Genomic DNA, 17317 nt, shown 5'->3' on the forward strand with positions numbered 1-17317 from the left:
TTGCAAGCAAAAAGGCAAATAAATAGGTTACGATACTATGGAGTTAGGGGGGGGGGGAGGTTGGCTCGGTAATAAAGGCACTACTACTAAGTTACATACTACAACCTTCGGACTGCCTGTACGAAACGTACTACTCCGCCGGGACGATACTGTCCGTCTACCGACCGGGAGGAAGTGACGTAACGTAGGTAGGCCAGTGCGGACGGGGCAGAGGAATGAATGGAGGGCAAAGGGGGGGAACAAGGGCGCCCATCGGACGAAGACGGCCAAGCTGGCGCCTTGTTTTGCCAATCTGGTACGACTAGCAAAAAGACAGTTTAGTGTTACCTTGCTAGTAAGGCATAGCAGTACGACGGTATACGGGCGGGCTATGCTTGGAAACGCAAATCACCTCTATGGATGAGACAACCTAAAGAGTTTGCAACCGCATGCCGCGGCCGCCGCGCGCGCGCGCACAACAATGCTGCGTTCAGATCCTGTTCCCTCCTCCACCACCCCCCTTCCTCCCCGTGTGTGTCCCTCTTGCGCGCCGAAACGTTTTCTTCATCTGCACTGCTGCTCGTGCACGCGTCGTCTGGAGTCGGTTGACAAATATGGCAGGCAGCCAGGCAGCCATTCCACCGGGGCAGCGGAGCAGCATTGCGTCGCAACGTCACGAGGTAGGTAGGTAATAAAGGCAATACGTATGTATACTGTATGCAGGGTACGAAAGTAGAGTAGGTATGGTAGGGTAGGGGGTACGGTATCGTTTTGTGCCAAGCACGGGACGAGACACAGATGTGGCCCAACATGACGGACAACGCTCGGCGTTTACCAGCAATTTTTTCCCTTTTCTCTCTCTCTCTCTCTTGTTTTTGGGGGTGTCTTCTGTCCAACCACCCTTGCCTGCCCTTCTCGTGGCGGTGCGTCAAATGCCAACGCCGACGGCGACACGACGACGATAGCCTGCCGGGAGCAACACGAGTGAGCTGGTTAGCAATAGGGCACTGCACCGTAGCGTACCGTAGCGTACCGTGCCTATCTGACATCAAGCGTGGAGCGCGTGACACGCCAAGATGCCACCGCTAAATTGATGCATTGCGGTCCACGGGGAGAGGGGGCGAAACCGCCGTCCCGTATACCCTCGCATCATGCTCACATTTTCCAGCACATGTAACGACTCATCCTGCCGGCCCGATGATCTCTTCTTCAAGCACATTGGTACTACATACTACGCAGACCGTCTTTCTGTGTCCTTATCACGGCATGCACGCACACATGCATGGACGCCCGTCATGTCGACAACGTCTCTCCTTCTCCCCCTTTGGCCTAGGGAGGAGGGGGCTGGGGGTGGGTGCGGGCGCGACGCCGCGATAACCACACGCCCGACATTCATCAACTCCTTTTCGACGTGCTACCTAGGTTAGTTAGCACAAGTATGACGACGTAATACTACCGGTACGTACCCGTAAGATGTGCGCCGTATACCTGCCTATCCGCACATCTAGGCGTCGTAACACGCAACCCAACAGGAGCTAGTATACGGTAGTAGCCAGTTTGCCAGTGTGTTTCTGTCATGACCAGCGGCATGCAACGAGTATACCGAGCCAACAAAGCACGTACAGTAACTAGTACGTACATGCTACGTATCGCCATCTGCTGTTGTAGGCAGGTCGTCCGTACTGTAGATACTGTGCGTTAATTAGGCATGGCTCGGCCTTTTTGGTTTTCAATTCCCCAGCAATGCCGACCTGGTACCCGAACGCCGATCGGACGAGGAGGCATGACGGACGATTGATAAAACCTGCCCAGCCAACCCGGGCGCGTCGGCGCCGTTGCGTATGCGCGCCGCCACGGGGCTCGGAGGCGGAGAAAGAGGAGGAGGATAAGGAGGAGGATATGGACATGGGACCCAAGATTCATTCGGGGACGATAACCCGATCGAGGAAAAAGTGTACAAGAGTACGATGATGCTCGGCGCATTCTCAGGTCTTGACCCATGCTGGGTCCATGCCTTGTCTTCATTTGTCCCACTTTCCTTTTTTAATTAATTTTATTATAAACCTCCTTCATGACTATCTAGGAACGTACCCTCTTTTTTTTTGTTCCCCTCGGTGTGTGTCTTTAACACGCATGCTTCCTTGTTCTGTCCACCCCCCTGCCCCCCTGCCCCCCTGCCCCGTCCGAGCCACAGTGCCTACCAAAGAAGCATTTCCAATCGCGCCGTCAGATCTGGGCGAGCAGGGGAGGAGTCCCAAGGGAAAGACGGGGGGTGTAAGGGGAGGGGTGTGTGCCCGAAAAAAAAAAGATACGGAGTACAGAGACGAGAGGCGTGGCGGTGGTGGTGGTGGTGGTGGCTCGGCGGTCACCTTATTTCCCTCCAACGGCGAACCTCCCTTTTTTCGGGGGAGGAAACTATTCTTGCAGCCATGACCTCTCGCATTTCCCCTTTGGCGGCATGGCCGTCGTGTCTTGCTCATTACCTGACGCCATACGCCCTCCGGACATTTAGCAAGACAGACAGACAGACCACCCGCAGAGACCATCAATCCATTAGAGGCCACTAGGTTGGCTACTAGGGGGTGGTCTGGGCGATCCTCTGCTCACCAGCAAGCAGAGTCGATTAGTTTCTGCCGCTGCCGTTACTTTTTGCAGGCGGGCGCGCGGCCTCTGCAACCCCACCCCTGTTTGCAGACTTGAGCGCATCTACAGACAGACAATATCTTGCGCATTCTCGCTATGGGTGACGGTCTATCGTTCCGCGGCGCCAAGGCGGGACGAATGAGCTGCTAGTACCCTGTAGCTCCCTCCCTTTCTTGCTCTTGGTCTTTGTGCGCACGATTACGAACAGCAGGAAGTTACCTAGCTCGTTCATAGTTGCCCCCGCCGCCGCCCGCCCGCCATCCAACGGCAAATTCCATCTCATGTGTAGCCCCCCCCCCCCCATCCATGTGACGATCGTGGCTCGACTCGACTCCAGCTCACGTCGTCACCCAATCTACCGCAGGCAAAACGGCCAAACGGCGCCACCCCACGCGCGTCCCCTGTGTGATGGAAAAGCAAAGATGCACGTACTGACGTGCTTGCGCAGGCCGCTTTTCCCGGTTCACCTTTCCCGCTAAGGTAAGATACCTATGTTTCTCGTATACTACCTACGGCCTACCGACTCGCTTGCAGTGTCATGTCGACGACAGCGGCGACGACGGCGTCGATGATGATCAGGACGATCCATCCCACACCCCCCCTTTTTTGTTCAAACATCTCCTCCCCTACTTTGCCTGGTGCCTACAATGTATGTATGAGCCGGACCGTTGTTAGCCCTAGGCTCAAATGTTTCAGAACCCTCCCCACGGTCTCGCTCTCTCGATCCCAACGTTGGCGATTATGACTTGACTCTCTGCAATATCGACTTCGCAGCAGCGGCTAGTACTAAGTACCCTGACTTGATGATCATCTCCCCTTCCCACCAACCCCCCCAAGCCCCCCTACGTCCTCCTCATCCCACCAGCCTATCCTTATCACACCGCCCCAATCCAACAGAAAAAGCTCAGCTAGGTGGGGGGTGGCAGCTAGCCTGCCTTGTGCTACGTACCAAGCCGTGTGGCGCGTTCTTCGTGCGGAGAACTCGTGGGCAGAGAGATTCGAATAAGAAGTAAAAAAACGACAGGTAAAACTCCTGTTAGCGAGCAATGTTGGCGAGCAACAACTCACATCATGCAGCTTAGCCGCCGCAACAGCATGCGTATCAGTCAGCCTCCCCCTCCCCTACCCCCCCTTCTCTTTCAGTCGAAACGTGTGTGTTCTTTTCTCTCCGCCCTCTCTGTCCGTGCCTTATGCTTCGCTTCCCGCGTGTGCCCCCCCCCTCCCCCCTTCAAAAGCCTGCCTTTTTGGTGCAGCGGCTGAACCAGTTTCCCGGGACTCGTCGGGGCCAGTCGATCAGCCTTGGGCGGCCCCATCGGCGACGTCCATTTCGAGGCAAGTCCGGGTATTTCCCACTCTCCCAGTCTCTTCCTCTCATCATCCTGCCTGTTACGCCATCCGTCCTCCGCGCCCTCCTCTCCCCCCTCCCCTGCACTCAGCCTCTTCGTTATCGGTTGGTTTTCGCCCTGGCTGCAGCCGTTTTTTTTGGTAGCGCAGGACCAGACCAAACCAAACACGGGGAGAAAGTACTTTGCACCAGTAGCAAGACTGGACTAAGTAGAGACTTCTCTTCGTCCCTTCGCTCAGCCGGGCCGGTGTGGCCTGCACCTCGCAGCCCTGGGCACTAAACTACTGCCGACGCCGCCGCCGCCAGACCACGCGCGCGCGTGGCCGCCCGCAATGGGCGCCCGCGCAGACAAAAGCCTAGACGATGGCGGTGGGCGGCGTATAGAACCCCGTCAACACGAGTGAATGCGAACAATGGGCTTTGCAGGGAAAGGGGAAGCTGTGCGAGCCTGTCACATATCTTGCCCCGTCTCGCCTTTGCTCGTCTCTCTCACTATCTCTGTATCTATCTCCGCCAGTCCAGTCGTTCCCCCATCCCCTCTCCTCGTTCTCTTCGCACTTCCTTTTACAGCGTGGTGACCAGGGCCGTTTGACAAATACTGCAATACTGCAATGGAATCACGGCCCATCGCGCCCAGAGCGAAGCCCTGTTATGCCCTGCCCTGCCTGGCCCATCGGCGATTCCCACTTGAGCAAACAGGTGACAGGTAAAAAGCCAGTTAGTTAGTTGGCTACTAACTTGGGCAGTTAGTCCTCGTCCCTGGGCGTGTAGCCAGCCAGCCAAGCAAGGCAGGCAAGGCAGTCCGTCGTCCGGAACCACGCCTCTCTCTCCCTGTCTGTATTTCTGAAAACGGGCAAAATGGAATCAAAAAAAAGGTGTTGGGGAAGGGAAATAAGCACCGTCAGCAGGCCGGCCCTTGGTGGCGGCGACGGGGAGGCCGACTTGGTGTTTTCGCTTGCACGTTTCGGCGCTGCCCACGCACGCGGTCAAGCAAGCGATAGTGCATTGCAGGCCAGCCTACTAGGTACTACAGTACAGGTCCCCAAGAAAGTAATTGACCTACAAACTCAACTTCGGCACTGTACTGTACCTTCCAGGTTGACGACAGTAATATCCGACAACCTGAATGTACTTGGCTTTGCTGGTGCTGAGTGCTAAAGAAACTAACAGCCACCCCCCCTGCTGATAATGCGGAAAGGCGTGGGTGGGCGTCCTCTCTCCAGAAGGCTGCACAGTACGTCGGAGGAAACACTTGTCTCTGTCTGTCTGTCTGTCTATGCATTCAATCATTCATTCATTCATTCGTTCCCCATCTTCCCCCGGAGACTTTTCCCTCTCCCTCGCCATGTGATGATGCAAGCTCGCCGCTTGGCACACCTGTCCGTCCATCATGCCATATCGTACTTCGTACCTCACCAACACCGGGCCACCTACACACCACACCACCACACGCACGCACGCACGCACGCGCGCTCGCGCAGAGACCATCCACGTTTCCCTCCCTCCCTCCCTCCCTCCCTTCCTCGTCGAGCCCTTGGCCGACATCAATAGTACGGGGGGGCTGTCAAAGGCCTTAGTCACGGCGTAACTACCCCCCCCCTGGCTGGCTGGTGTCACGGCCGCGTCCCCATTGGCTGCGGCGGCTGCGCGCGACCGCCCGTTACCGCTGTGGTTTGTTGTTGGGTTGGCGGTAATAGCCGCCGCCTGAAGAGCTGGGCTGGGCTGGGCTGGCCAAGTCAGGAAAGGCAAGTAACTTAACCTATGTTGCACTATCTGTTGCCGACATCCCACGCTACCTACCTTACCTACACACATGGGACACACCTTAGTACTACACCGACCAGGTACCTAGTAACGTTAGCTGTTGGTATTTAGCATCGCCATCTGGAACACCTTTTAGCTTTCCGCGCTCTGCATCTCGCATGGCAAAGGGCCCATGAACAATGAGTGTCTAGCCGCTAGGAATATGTATTTGCCTTCGCTACGTCAAATGAGCAAGTATCCCGGTCATCGATTAATAATTGGATTGATGCGCATCTCTCACACGCCCCTCCTCTGGCCGGCTGGCCGGCTGGCACGCCCCGCTCCGTCGCTTTCCTGCCCGGAAATCCCACGATTCGGTAACGCCTGCCATCCGTGACGGTCCCCATCGTTGGGTCGTTTCATGGCATCGTGGAGTCGCTTCCGCGGACCTGCGGTTGGCCTCGACAACAAATGGTCCCTCACTCAACAGGCCAGCATGCGCTCCGTCCCACACAACAAAGCCAAGGGGATAAACGTCACGCCGAATCATATACATGCCCCGTCCTCGTATAGAAGAAAAAAAGTCAACGCCACGCAATGTCCCATGCAGAAACAAACACGCAAGCGAGCACCCTGCTCCTGCCAATGTTCTTGGCTGCCAAGCCTCCGAGACCGAGTTGCACCGCTTCAAGAGAAATTGCTCGCCTCTGGATAGTCACGCTGCCCAAGTCTGGTGGGGAATGCGACGGCTCAAAGGCAACAGACAAACCTCTCCGCCTCCGATGAGCCAACGGTCGATGCGTAAGTGACAAGTGACCGCGTTGGTCTTTCACCCTTAGTACTTGGTCGAGTATCGCTGTGCCGTAGGCGAGTACGGCATGTCGTAGGCGCTTGAATGGCCGTAGGGGTCGTCTGTATACACGGTGGCTCGGCGCTCATCCTCAGGAAGAAGCTCCTTGACTTCCCAGTTGTTCATCCTAGTGCCGACGGAGAACTCAAGGTCCTCCCTTGTGATCGAATCCCAGTACTGCAGAGTGTGAGCGCCCAGGTCAGCATGTCCGGCTTCTGGTTTCCGTGTGCCAAGCGGCGGTCCGCTTGGACGAGTCAGAGGATTCAGTCTCACCTTGTACACCATCATGACGGCTAGCAAGTTGCATACGGTTGCGAAGAAAAGGCCGTCCAGGTAGTGGCTCACGGCCGTGCAGATCTTGGCGCTGAACGCGTAGAGGATGACCTGTCCCACGACGAAAAAGAAGATGCCAAACGCAATATCGCCCAGCGGCCACCGGTCTCGCAAAGTCCTCGTCACCAGCAGGATCTGCATGCCGACGTAGATGAAGAGCTGTATGGCGTTGAGCAGGTACAGAACGACAAACAGGCCGACCGTGTTGGTCGGTCCAAGTCCAGCCCAGCCCTTAAAGGTGGCGAGCGAGACGAGGAAGCTGATGGCGAAGGCCACGAGCGAGCATATCCGCAGCAGCCAAACCGACAGCGGCGTGCCGTCCTCGTACAGCTGGAATCCGACGAAGCCGTTGATGAGCAGGCACGTTATCAGCGCGCTCGAGAAGCCGTTCTGCACGCTGACAAAGTACGGATATGGCCCGCTGCCGGGAGGCACGACGCCAGCGTCCACAATGAGAGAAATGAACGTGGTGAGCATGTAGATGTAGAAGAAGGTGAGAATCTCCCTCCGGCCCACGGCTGTGAACTTGCTGCGGACGTGAAGAATCATGACGACCGTCATGACGAGCGCCACAATGTGCATAGCGGACGCGGCGCCCTCGAAAATGATGGTGTTGGCCAGCTCGATGTTGCGAGCGTAGCAGTCGGGCTCGATGCCCACGCGGTTCGACGCCGATAGCACGGGGCCGACATTGGAACACAGGGGCAGCGGCGCATTTTCGCAGATGGACTTGAAGTCCCCGAAGCCCGACATGGCGGCGGCGGCGGCGGAGAAATTGGACTCTCTAGGAAACTCCCGGTCGTCGTTTTATCGTCGTCGTTGTCGCTCGAATTCGCTTCGATCGGGAGGCTCGATCCTACTGCCGCGACAAAGACTGGCCTCTCCGGAACTCAGCCGAGCGTAATAGACTTCGTCCTCCTACAAACAAAGATGCCGCGGGCCAAGGTCCTTCCGTCGAAAATCGTGGAAATGGGTGGCAGGATGGTTGACTGGCTGCCCACCGCACCTTGGGGCTTCGGTTCGATGTCTCGGTGCGCGTGCTGTCTGAAAGGCCGAGAGGGCTCTGTGCCGCGCGCCTGGCCAGCCGATTCGACACACCCGGCGAGAGAAAGGACGCACAAAAGCCTTGTGCGTTGTCCCGGTTTGGCGCAGAGCGAGAAAAAAGGAAGCAGAAAAACACGCGCGCGAAGATGGGCGAGGGGCGGCGCTAAAAACTGCACACAATTTCTTCGCGCTCGTCGTCGTAGTCGTTCTGCGGGGGAGGCCGCGGCGACGCGGGTTCGGTCAAGCGAGTGTTTCTTTCTTTGCAAGAGCGGTTGACTGGAGATATCGCCGTCGTCGTCGTCGTCGTGGAGGGCGGACGGGTGGATGAAGATGCAAGCGAGTGTCTAGGGCGAGTTGTTGCGGCGGCGGCGATGGGATCGAGTGAGTGGCCCGATGGCTGGCTGGCTGGCTGCCAAGGGAGGAGGAGGAGACGTCGACTTGGCCCGTTGCCTCGGAGAGGAGCGCACAGCCACTAAAGGGGGGGGAGGACAGGTCGCTGAGGCTGCGCCACTGCGGCGCCCGCCTCATTGGCGTCGCTGCCCTGAAGCGTTCTCTCTCCCGCCTGTGCGGCAACGGTTACACGAGCGAGGTACGCGCTACACCCCGGAGCTGCATCTTACTGCGAAGTCTAAAGTACCTTGCCTTACCTTGACCATCCTCTCATCCCATTCGCTTTATGCCAGTACGAGCGCCTGCCGATGTAGCAACGTTGAAACCGGCTGGGCCATGCCGTGAAATCCCACTCTCTGCCATGCTCTTCCTCCCGTCTCCTTCTTGCACCCGCCCTCGTGAGACCATGCCTGCCCCAGATACACACACGTCCTCATAGGTACTCTACGCACATACATATTCGTATATACCTTAGTACATAATTGTTCCAACTACCTAACTTAGCACCTGCACCGTTTCCAGACAGTCAGTCGGCCGACCCCGTACCCCTTGGTCCGTGTTCTTGTTTTGGGGGGGGGGGGTTCAGGCCGACCGACCGACCAACCCCTTGACAAAACAAACATCAGGAGAAGCAGGGGGAGTCCCAGTCCCGGTGCCCAGGCGACAGACGAGAAAATGCATGCTACACACCCCATGTCCCCCGGCAGCAAGGGGACGCCCCGTATCTGTGCGACCAAATTGATAGCATACTAGGTACGTACGTAGTACTATCCGAGATGCCGAGGTAATCAACTTGCCAAGCTTCGACGTCACGATGCGTCGAATTACTTCTCGTGGAGGAAGAAGAGTCATCGCCTAGACCGCAACGAGATGAGCACTGGACGCAACCCCGTCATGCAAGGCGGGCGAGGTAATCTTGGTAGATCAGCGGACCCGCCCGCGATCGGCACTCCTCATCTCGTTGGTTCAAGAAACTGCCGCAAGACAGAGGCAGTCCTCAGACACTCACGCGGAAAGGGAGCGAGAGAGCAGCAATATAGCTCTGCTAGTACGAGTACATCGTCGCAGCCACAAACATGGGTGCTGCGATGTGCGCTTCATTCATTCCTTGCTGTACTCATAGGTTGTCATTGCTGACTCTGGCGTCTATCTCGCCTCTATCCTTGGGACGGACGGTCCTCGCCTCGAACCTCAGGCTCCGCCTGATGGTTCCATGTAATGCTATTCCGCCCCTCATACCGCCTCACCCCATCCTTCTTCCCACTCAGCACGTGAGCCGGGGCCAGCCATCCTTTCACCTCCGGCTTCTTCCCGGAAAGGGGCCCCGCGGTGCGAAACGCCAAGCATGATGCAAACCATTGTGGCATGAGAGCGTCTCATTGCCGGCCGTTCACGGCCGGGTCGTGCGAGCTACGACGCGCCCACGACGTTGCCCGGCACCGATAAAACGACAACGTAGAAGGCGAAAACCGCTGAAAATGAGACCTGTCCGTGACCTAACCAACGCCCAGCCATGCCATACCGTGCCATGCATTGTTCTGAAGATTCGCCATCCGGCGAAAACGAGAAAGGAGGAGGAAAAAAAGGAAGACCCTGAAAAGACAAAACCACATCGAGTTGCCAGGTCAATCAGGTGGCACGCAGTCCACCTCACCGCCACCAAAGGCTGTAATGTCTGAGGCTGTAAGGGTTGTGAAAGCGCGCGTTGTGATGGTTCGACTGCCCGGCAGAAGGGTTCCACTCCCGCCATTCCTAGGAGGGGTAGTGGCCCTGATGCCCGGGTTGTGAGCCCATATGGGGTTGATGGTGCCCGCGGTGATAGACAACGAACTCGGGCACGACGCCAGTGCGCACGTCGTGGCGTCGCCCGAGGGGTTGGTAATGCATCTGGCTAGGGGCCACCGGCACCGAGAGGTGGTACTGGTCAAGAGACGCAGATGGCGGATAGAGCAGCCTGTTGACGTGGCGAACCGGCTTGTAAGGACTGGCGCGCTGCTGAAGATAGACACTGGGGGAATTGGATATGGGTGTGTGCACGGCCGACACAGGGCCCAGATGTTCCACCAGAGGCGACGAGCCAAATGGAGCCAGGCTGCCCGGACTGTGATGTTTCGTTGGGGTCCCGTAATTGACAGTCGAGTGACTGATAGGGGCCGCGGCCTGGTAAGCCGTCGCGGGAGGCATGCCGCTGCCCGTCGCAACGGGCATCACAGGTTGCTGCTGCATCATGTTTGCCACAGGGCTCGGCTGGTAGACCGTCGTCATAGCTCGGATTCCGGCTTGGAGCGGTGGCAGGGAGACCATTTGCTGGTGACTTGTCGCGGGTACCTGCGGACCGTACGCGTTGACTCCCGGATAGGGCTTTCCTGCGTGTTGTGCCGGGTTCGTGACAACTGTCAGTTGCGGGATAGACAGTCGCGCCGCTTCGGCGGGACCTGTTGGCCTACAGCTGGCAGAGGTAACGGGCGGCACCTGGCCGACTCTTGCAGGAACATGCCGCTTCGCCGGGTGATCTGCCAAGTCCTCTTCTGGGCTCCGCTTACGTGTCGCAGGAAGATTCATTGCTCGCTTGGGGCCCAAGGGGGATGTAGCATTGGTCTGGTACGCTGGAAAGCTCTTCGAGTGGGTTGACGTAGGCGATAGTTGGATAGCCGTCGCAGGCGTGTACGGGGCCATGTCAGGAATGCCTGGGTGGATCATCGCGGTAGGTGATGGTATCGGGGAGTTAAACGCCTTGCCCAAGGGCGAGGGTACGTGGACGGGTGAGGCGGGAAGATTGAGCGCCCGGTCGTAGTAGTCGTGGAAGCACGCAAGCTTCATGAGCCAGTCCTCCCACTCCGTCTTGGATGCAAGAAGGTTATACCGCATGTTACTGAGAAACTCGACTTCCATCACATGTATCTCCTGGACGGCGAAGCAAGACACTTCGGCCCATGTCTTGTTGGTGTAGGTATTGTCATCGAGAACTGCCCTCGCGCGTCAGCATAGTGTCCAGCCGCAGGCAGTGCGTGGAAAAAAGTGCGTTTGTACATTTGTTGCCGAGCATCAACGCCACAGTGAGGAGACGGTATTCACTACCAGCACGGCCCTTGATCTGTGGCGTAGACATCTTGAGACGGTAGATGAACAAGAGCGCCAGGAAGATGACGTTTTGCGTCACCTGGGTCGTCGAAAGCACGTTGTACACCCATTTCTGAAATTGCTCGTGTGGCTTCGCCAGGCCCGGCAGTCGAGGGATCGGGGCATTGGGCTGTCTTGATCGAACGGACTCGGCCAGCTTGAGGTTGTCGACGGTTTCGAACCAAAAAAGGCACGTCATCTGTGGACGCAGCGTTAGCAAGCCTAGGAAGCGCCCGTGCAACAGCTGCCGTGCTGACCTGGGCCGCGAAGTCAGACAGACTTCCCCCGTTGGGGCTGATACACTTAGGTATCTGCAGGCTGTGGTAGATGAGGGTGTCGGAGCCTCTCCTGCTCGCCGTGGTGTCACCTTTGGCCGATTCGAAGACCTCGGGCGTCGGCGTGGACGGTCGAGTGGAAGGCTGAGGTATTACACTGGGCAGCTGGGACGTCTGGAGAGATGAGCCGTTGTTCGTCCTGCCGTGGCCAACAGAAGTCCCCAGCTGCGCAGCGTGTGTGGTATAGCGGAGCGGTTGCGTGCTCCTCACGTCGTCCACGATGGCCTTGGGCCGAGTAGCGTGGGGAGCCATGGTCGGGTAGCCGTGAATGGCATGGCCGTCGTAGGCAGGCAAGGCGGAATGGTGTGTGGTACTCATGTCGTCGACTGGGGGCGTCCTGAGGCCGCTCCCCGCAAGCACGTCTTGTTCAGTCAAGGAGAAAGGCTTGAGCGTGGACAGCCGGCCTGGGAGCACGAGTCGGCCACGGCACCGAAGAACGTTGGGAGGGGAAGGCGGAAAAGTCGACGTCGATTGTTGAATTCGAAGGGACATGGGCAGGATAGATGTCTGCGTTCGTCTGGTCGGCGGCCCGAAGAGGTGAGGTGTGCAGTGACCAAGGACTGGATTGTCGGCGGTCGACGCGGGAGGTAAACGAAAGCGACAGGCGAAGGTGCCTTGGGGCGGCGATGCGTCAATGGGACGAAAATGGCGGGGCCAGGTTCGCTCGGTAGGCGAGATGATGCGAGTCGCAGCGCCGCTGGATATGCAGGGCCCAAGGTCCGCAAGGGAGGTTAGGGAAAGAGAAGGAGAGCAGGAATAGAGAAGATGATGACGGGAAGCAAGAACAAAGTCGACGGTGTAAGTGTCGCTTGTTTGGCCGCCGCCGTCGTGGAGCTCCGTATCAGCTGGCGATGTGCAGGGGGGGTGCGGCCCCTCGACAAGAGACGCCACGCTTCGCGGCCGTCTGTTCAAGGCCGGGAGCTGTAGGCCAGACACATGACGGAGAATGGAAACAATGAGAAAGTCGCGGCCCTTGGCTTGGGGGATGGGGAGGGACGCAACAGGCCGGGCCGGCTGTTATGGGAGGAGAGGGAGAGACGTCTCGGCGGGATGCTGAGATGGAGGGAGGATTGGCGATTTCAAGGTTCACACGAGCGCTGGTTGGCTGGTGAGGGCGCCCCCAAGGAAAGGCCGGGCCAGGCCAAAATGCGGCGGCGGGTGTCTGTGTCGCGGTGCGGCGCGGCGTGCTAGCAGCGGGTGCAAGTATAGTACTTGCTACGAAGTAGGGAAGGTACCCAGGTACGTACCCTATCCAGTCTGCGGGCCGGCAGGCGGGCGGTGCAATGGGTGGATGGATGGATGTTCCTTCAATGCCCTGCTGGGCTGGGTCCCGTCGGTCGCTGAGGTGCTCCATGGCTGCATGAGGTGGAGGGGCCGCTGATGCGGCGCCAGACGGTGGTGGCACGCCTGCTGTGAGGTGCGCTAGAGGCGGTGGCCCGGCGGCCGTCAGGAGCTCCAGACCACCTGGGCAGCCTGAGGGAGGCGCCTCGCTGTCTCCATGTCCCAGGCACTGCCAGTGGGGGGAAGGGACTCGAGATGGATGGGAGGAGCAAGGTAAGGTACTGCTAGACCGAACGCCCCCCCTCCCCTCCCCCTCTACTGGGGGGTACCTGCGGGGCCGCGTGCCCAGCTTTGAGACGAGTCGAGTCGAGGCGCCCTGGCGGTCGTGTTCAGTTCATGATGGGCTCGCCAATTGGGCCTTGGGTGGCACGGCAGGACCAGGACCACAGGATCGCGGCTACATCTTACGAAAGGGAGAGCAGAAGAACGAGACTTTTGCCCCCCTTGTCTGTGTGCGTGCGTGCGTGTGTGTGTGTGTGTGTTGTTATTGTTGTCAAGCAACCAAAGTAGTTCCGTGCGAGGGGCCTGCCATGGGCTGCTTGCCAGTCGGTGGGGTGTTCGCTCTGGAGGCGAACGAGCCTTTGTCGTGGGCACCTCAACTCAGGCACCTCCCGGTTGGCTTTTGTCCGGGCAGGCGTGCAACGAATTTGGCATGAGGGTCTCTCTCTCAGACACCTGCTGGCACACACGCGGGCGCGGGCGCACGCACACACGCACGCATGCACGAACACAGGTACTTATTGAGAGAGCGGGCGCACGTACACACACACATACTCACACAACACGCTTGGGGGACGGTCACGCACACTCGCAGGAGACAGACACACACACACATTCTCTCTCTCTCGCTCTTTCTTGCGCACGCCTCCCGTCTCCAGCGCCCCCCCCCCTCCTGCGGCCGCGGATGCCATTCTGTGCCATTGCAGCCACTGCTATCCCAGCCCGGGTCCTAGTCGAGGCGGGAGGGCGGCACCCACTAAAAACCCGCGCCAGAGGCTAGGCCCAATGGCGACGACGGCGCCGCGCCTCATGGAGCCCACGCCCAGAGCATCTCGGCAGGGACGGAGCACGGAGTTGCGACCGGAGGAGGACGGAGCATGAGGACGGCTCATGCATGCATTGCGCGGAGACTCGACTTTTTGCTTCACTCGTCTCCGTTCTACTACGTACCTACTGACCTGGCACTATACCTGTGGCACGTCTTGCTCAGCCTGCCGACTGACACAGTGGCACACACGTGCAAGCGCTCCGTTCATTCCACCGTCGGCAAGCTGCTCGCCCGGCTTCTGCCTTCGCTCCAGCGATCGCACCAAGTTGCGTACCACCCCCACCCCCCCGTCTGGCTTGCATTGCATGTTGTAGGTGGCCTTGGGTGCCCGGATGTGCGAGACGGCGGCGGGCACTCGTCCGCCTCAGACGGGTAATGAGATGCACATAGAGAGCCAGACACCAGGCTTGCCCTTGACAGGGTAAGATTACTGAAAGACTCAGTAAGTACGTAAGTACTAAGGTAGTATGTACTTTGGAGAATGAATGTACCGTGCTCTTAGCAAACGTCGCAAACGTCGTCATGCGAGGCACTTCTGGAACGAGATACCCACACGTCGTCCGAGTTGGATGGGCAGCACATGCGCACATTCGCAAGGCACGCACTCGCTCGGTCCTGTCCGTCTGAATGCGCACGTACTTTGATGTCTCCGTCTTCCAAGGTCAGGGTGGAGGCCATTTGGCTTCGAGGTCCCCTGCAGCGTGCGGCACCAGCCCTGGCTGGGAGGGCGGCGGGACTCACAGCGGGGCCTGGCTTGGACGGTTGGGTGATTGATTATGGTCACAGTGGACTCCTGGGCAGGATGCCAGGCATCTGCATCCAAGCCGGCGACAGCCACACGCAACCCCGGGGCCGGCGGTCCAAGGTCTCCAGCAAGAGAGAACACGACACGACACGACACGACACGACAACGACAGGGTAGCGGCTCGTAAGCCTCCCCCCAAGCCCAGCTCCGGATGGCAAGTGGTGAGGGTGGTGAAAGTGGTGAGTGGTGCGTGAGGTGGTACCCAGCCGGCCGCCCAGCACCAGCTGACACTCAAGCCGCGCCAAAGACTGGGGCCAGGCCTGCAAGCTCCGTCACTGGCGCCGCCCCAGGTATGAACCCTGCGATAGGTTCGACCGACTGCCCTCCATTTCATGTCTGTGCCCGCGCGCCTCGCAGGGAGCCAGCCAACAGCCTCAGCCGCCATGGTGCCGCGCAAGCACCCTGCGGCGGAGGAGCGGGACGGCGCTACCGAGTTCAAGTTTCGTGCCGCAGGGCTACTCACACAGAACGTACCAGAGCTAGGCCAGTGGTGACCTGGGGCTCCCACTGGTGGTGGTTTGCTTTGCGCTGGTCGGTGGGTGGGCGCCGTGCCTGCCGGCTCCATGATGAAAGGGCATTGCGGCGCCGACAAGACGAGCAGAAAGCGGTCGCAGTCCGTACCCTCGGCATGGCGTCTTGCTCACTTTCGTGGCATTGTCGCTATCACGGTAGGGTCTCTCTAACATACGAATGGGCTCAGACGGCCGACCCGCATCAGCACCGATACAAAGCAGAGGATCAAGAGTCCTGAAGCCCCGGCGCTGGTTTGATATATCTCGTAGTAACGTTAGTCGGCTTGTTGGGGGACCAGCAAGTTGTGGTGCGACGCGAGCACATTCATTAACCCTACATACTCAGATACCTTGGCTGGTGTAGTTACAAAGGTTTATGGCCCCGAGCAGCTACCTACTTATGATAACGAGCGGCCAACTTGCACATGGAAGCACAGCTGCAACAGGTCGGCAAGGGCAGGTCAGACCCAAGCCCAGAGGACCAAGTGTCTGCCCCCTGGGCAAGCACCTTCCATACCAGACATCACCTTGTTGCCCGTGTGGTGCGCGGTGGTGCCATATTGGTGACGCCAACGTGGGAGCTCCCAGCTGCTCTTTCCGTGCGCCGACTCGCACCTGCCCTGGCCCTCCGTCCCTTGGACCGCACCTGCCATCATCCAGCTCAAATGCATGTTGGTTGTGCCGAATTGCCTTGGTACCTCACCTGACGAGCCTGGATTGCCAGTCAGGTATTATTACTCGCACAAGTGGTAGCGAATGACACGCAGCCCACCAGCTGCTAGTCAGCGTTCCCACCGCCGGGATCTGGCCCGTTGATGACTCTTGGGGACAAACCATCCACGGAGGCACCCGCTTCCGGAAACCCCCAAGCACAGTCGTTGCAATGAACGTGACGTCGATCTTTCTTATCATTTACTACCTTCTTGCCTCCTTTGTCGGAGCGCGGTGCCACAATCGACTACCCGAACACGAATCGAAACCCCTGCGCCCAGTTGGGTACGTACGTGCCTAGAACTCGGACTTGACAGAGCTGCTCCATGTAAAGTCCCGTACGTGCTATACTGTACGTGGGTTATGGGGGGGCAAACAAGGTGCCATCGTCGTCTTTCGCACGCGCACTACTGGGTAGGTACAATTTGCATGCTCCAAGGACCGCAGGTACCAAGCATTTGGGAGTGTTTCGCACCGCTTACATGGCTGTACTCGCACACTCCTGGGAAATGCTCAAGGCACTTCAGGACCTACATTGTACATGAAAGTACCCAGGCGCAGCACGGCAGTCGCGGGGCGCCGAGGGGACTGCACCTTCCAAAGCCCTTCCGTGACCTCTCTGGCAACGCCCATCCTCATCATTGGTAGGTAACCCACCTTTGTATAGCCTCTGGTCAGAGCACTCCTGCTTTTTCATCTCCATCGTGTTTCCATTATCTGTTTCTGCAACTCCGCCCTCGCTTGCCGTTCCTGTGGCGCCAAGTGAACCAAATATTAGGCAAGGTACAGTACCTTCCTACCACGACATACAGCAACTTCCTTGTCGAGCAAGACGAGGCGAGGCGGGCGTTCCAACCAGCTAGCAGTGCCACCGTGCCGGCCAGTCTGTCCTCGGCGCCCCAGCGCCACTTGGGTCATCATTGATCCGTGTGAGGAACCTAAAGGTGGCTCGAACAGCCATGCAAAGCGCTTGCGCGCCGTCGTGGCCAAACTTCACCCAAAGACCAGGCCTAGGTAGGTACCTAGTACCTAAGGTAGGTATTTCCTGCGCTGCGCTGCCACTGGAGCCATCCATTCCACTCCATTCCTGTCGCCCATCCGCGCCCCCAGCTCAACCC

At 58.5% G+C, this 17317-nt stretch overlaps 2 protein-coding genes across 2 annotated transcripts; both read right to left on the reverse strand.

Moving 5' to 3' along the window:
- Positions 1-6000: 6000 nt before the first annotated feature.
- CHS7 (Chitin synthase, class 7) lies at positions 6001-8359 on the reverse strand. The gene is made up of 2 exons (XM_047984691.1): positions 6834-8359; positions 6001-6737 (listed from the first exon to the last, which is right to left on the reverse strand). Exons 1-2 carry the CDS (start codon positions 7644-7646, stop codon positions 6546-6548), a joined length of 1005 nt encoding a protein of 334 aa, XP_047840665.1. The 5' UTR covers positions 7647-8359; the 3' UTR covers positions 6001-6545.
- A 984-nt stretch (positions 8360-9343) lies between these two features.
- Positions 9344-12918, reverse strand: JDV02_003559 (uncharacterized protein). The gene is made up of 3 exons (XM_047984692.1): positions 11705-12918; positions 11358-11646; positions 9344-11293 (listed from the first exon to the last, which is right to left on the reverse strand). Exons 1-3 carry the CDS (start codon positions 12272-12274, stop codon positions 10080-10082), a joined length of 2073 nt encoding a protein of 690 aa, XP_047840666.1. The 5' UTR covers positions 12275-12918; the 3' UTR covers positions 9344-10079.
- Between the last annotated feature and the right edge of the window lie 4399 nt (positions 12919-17317).

The sequence above is a fragment of the Purpureocillium takamizusanense genome, chromosome 3, assembly GCF_022605165.1.
Source record: "Purpureocillium takamizusanense chromosome 3, complete sequence".
Lineage (NCBI taxonomy): Eukaryota > Fungi > Ascomycota > Sordariomycetes > Hypocreales > Ophiocordycipitaceae > Purpureocillium > Purpureocillium takamizusanense.

What these genes read in the sequence shown, in the direction of transcription:
- JDV02_003559 (XM_047984692.1), bottom strand. Translation starts at nt 12,274, where the DNA reads ATGTCCCTTCGAATTCAACAATCGACGTCGACTTTTCCGCCTTCCCCT. An exon ending in TGTCTGACTTCGCGGCCCAG is followed by an intron (nt 11,647 to 11,704) that starts GTCAGCACGGCA and finishes CTGCGTCCACAG; the next exon opens with ATGACGTGCCTTTTTTGGTT. An exon ending in GTTGATGCTCGGCAACAAAT is followed by an intron (nt 11,294 to 11,357) that starts GTACAAACGCAC and finishes GCGCGAGGGCAG; the next exon opens with TTCTCGATGACAATACCTAC.
- CHS7 (XM_047984691.1), bottom strand. Translation starts at nt 7,646, where the DNA reads ATGTCGGGCTTCGGGGACTTCAAGTCCATCTGCGAAAATGCGCCGCTG. An exon ending in CCGTCATGATGGTGTACAAG is followed by an intron (nt 6,738 to 6,833) that starts GTGAGACTGAAT and finishes CACACTCTGCAG; the next exon opens with TACTGGGATTCGATCACAAG.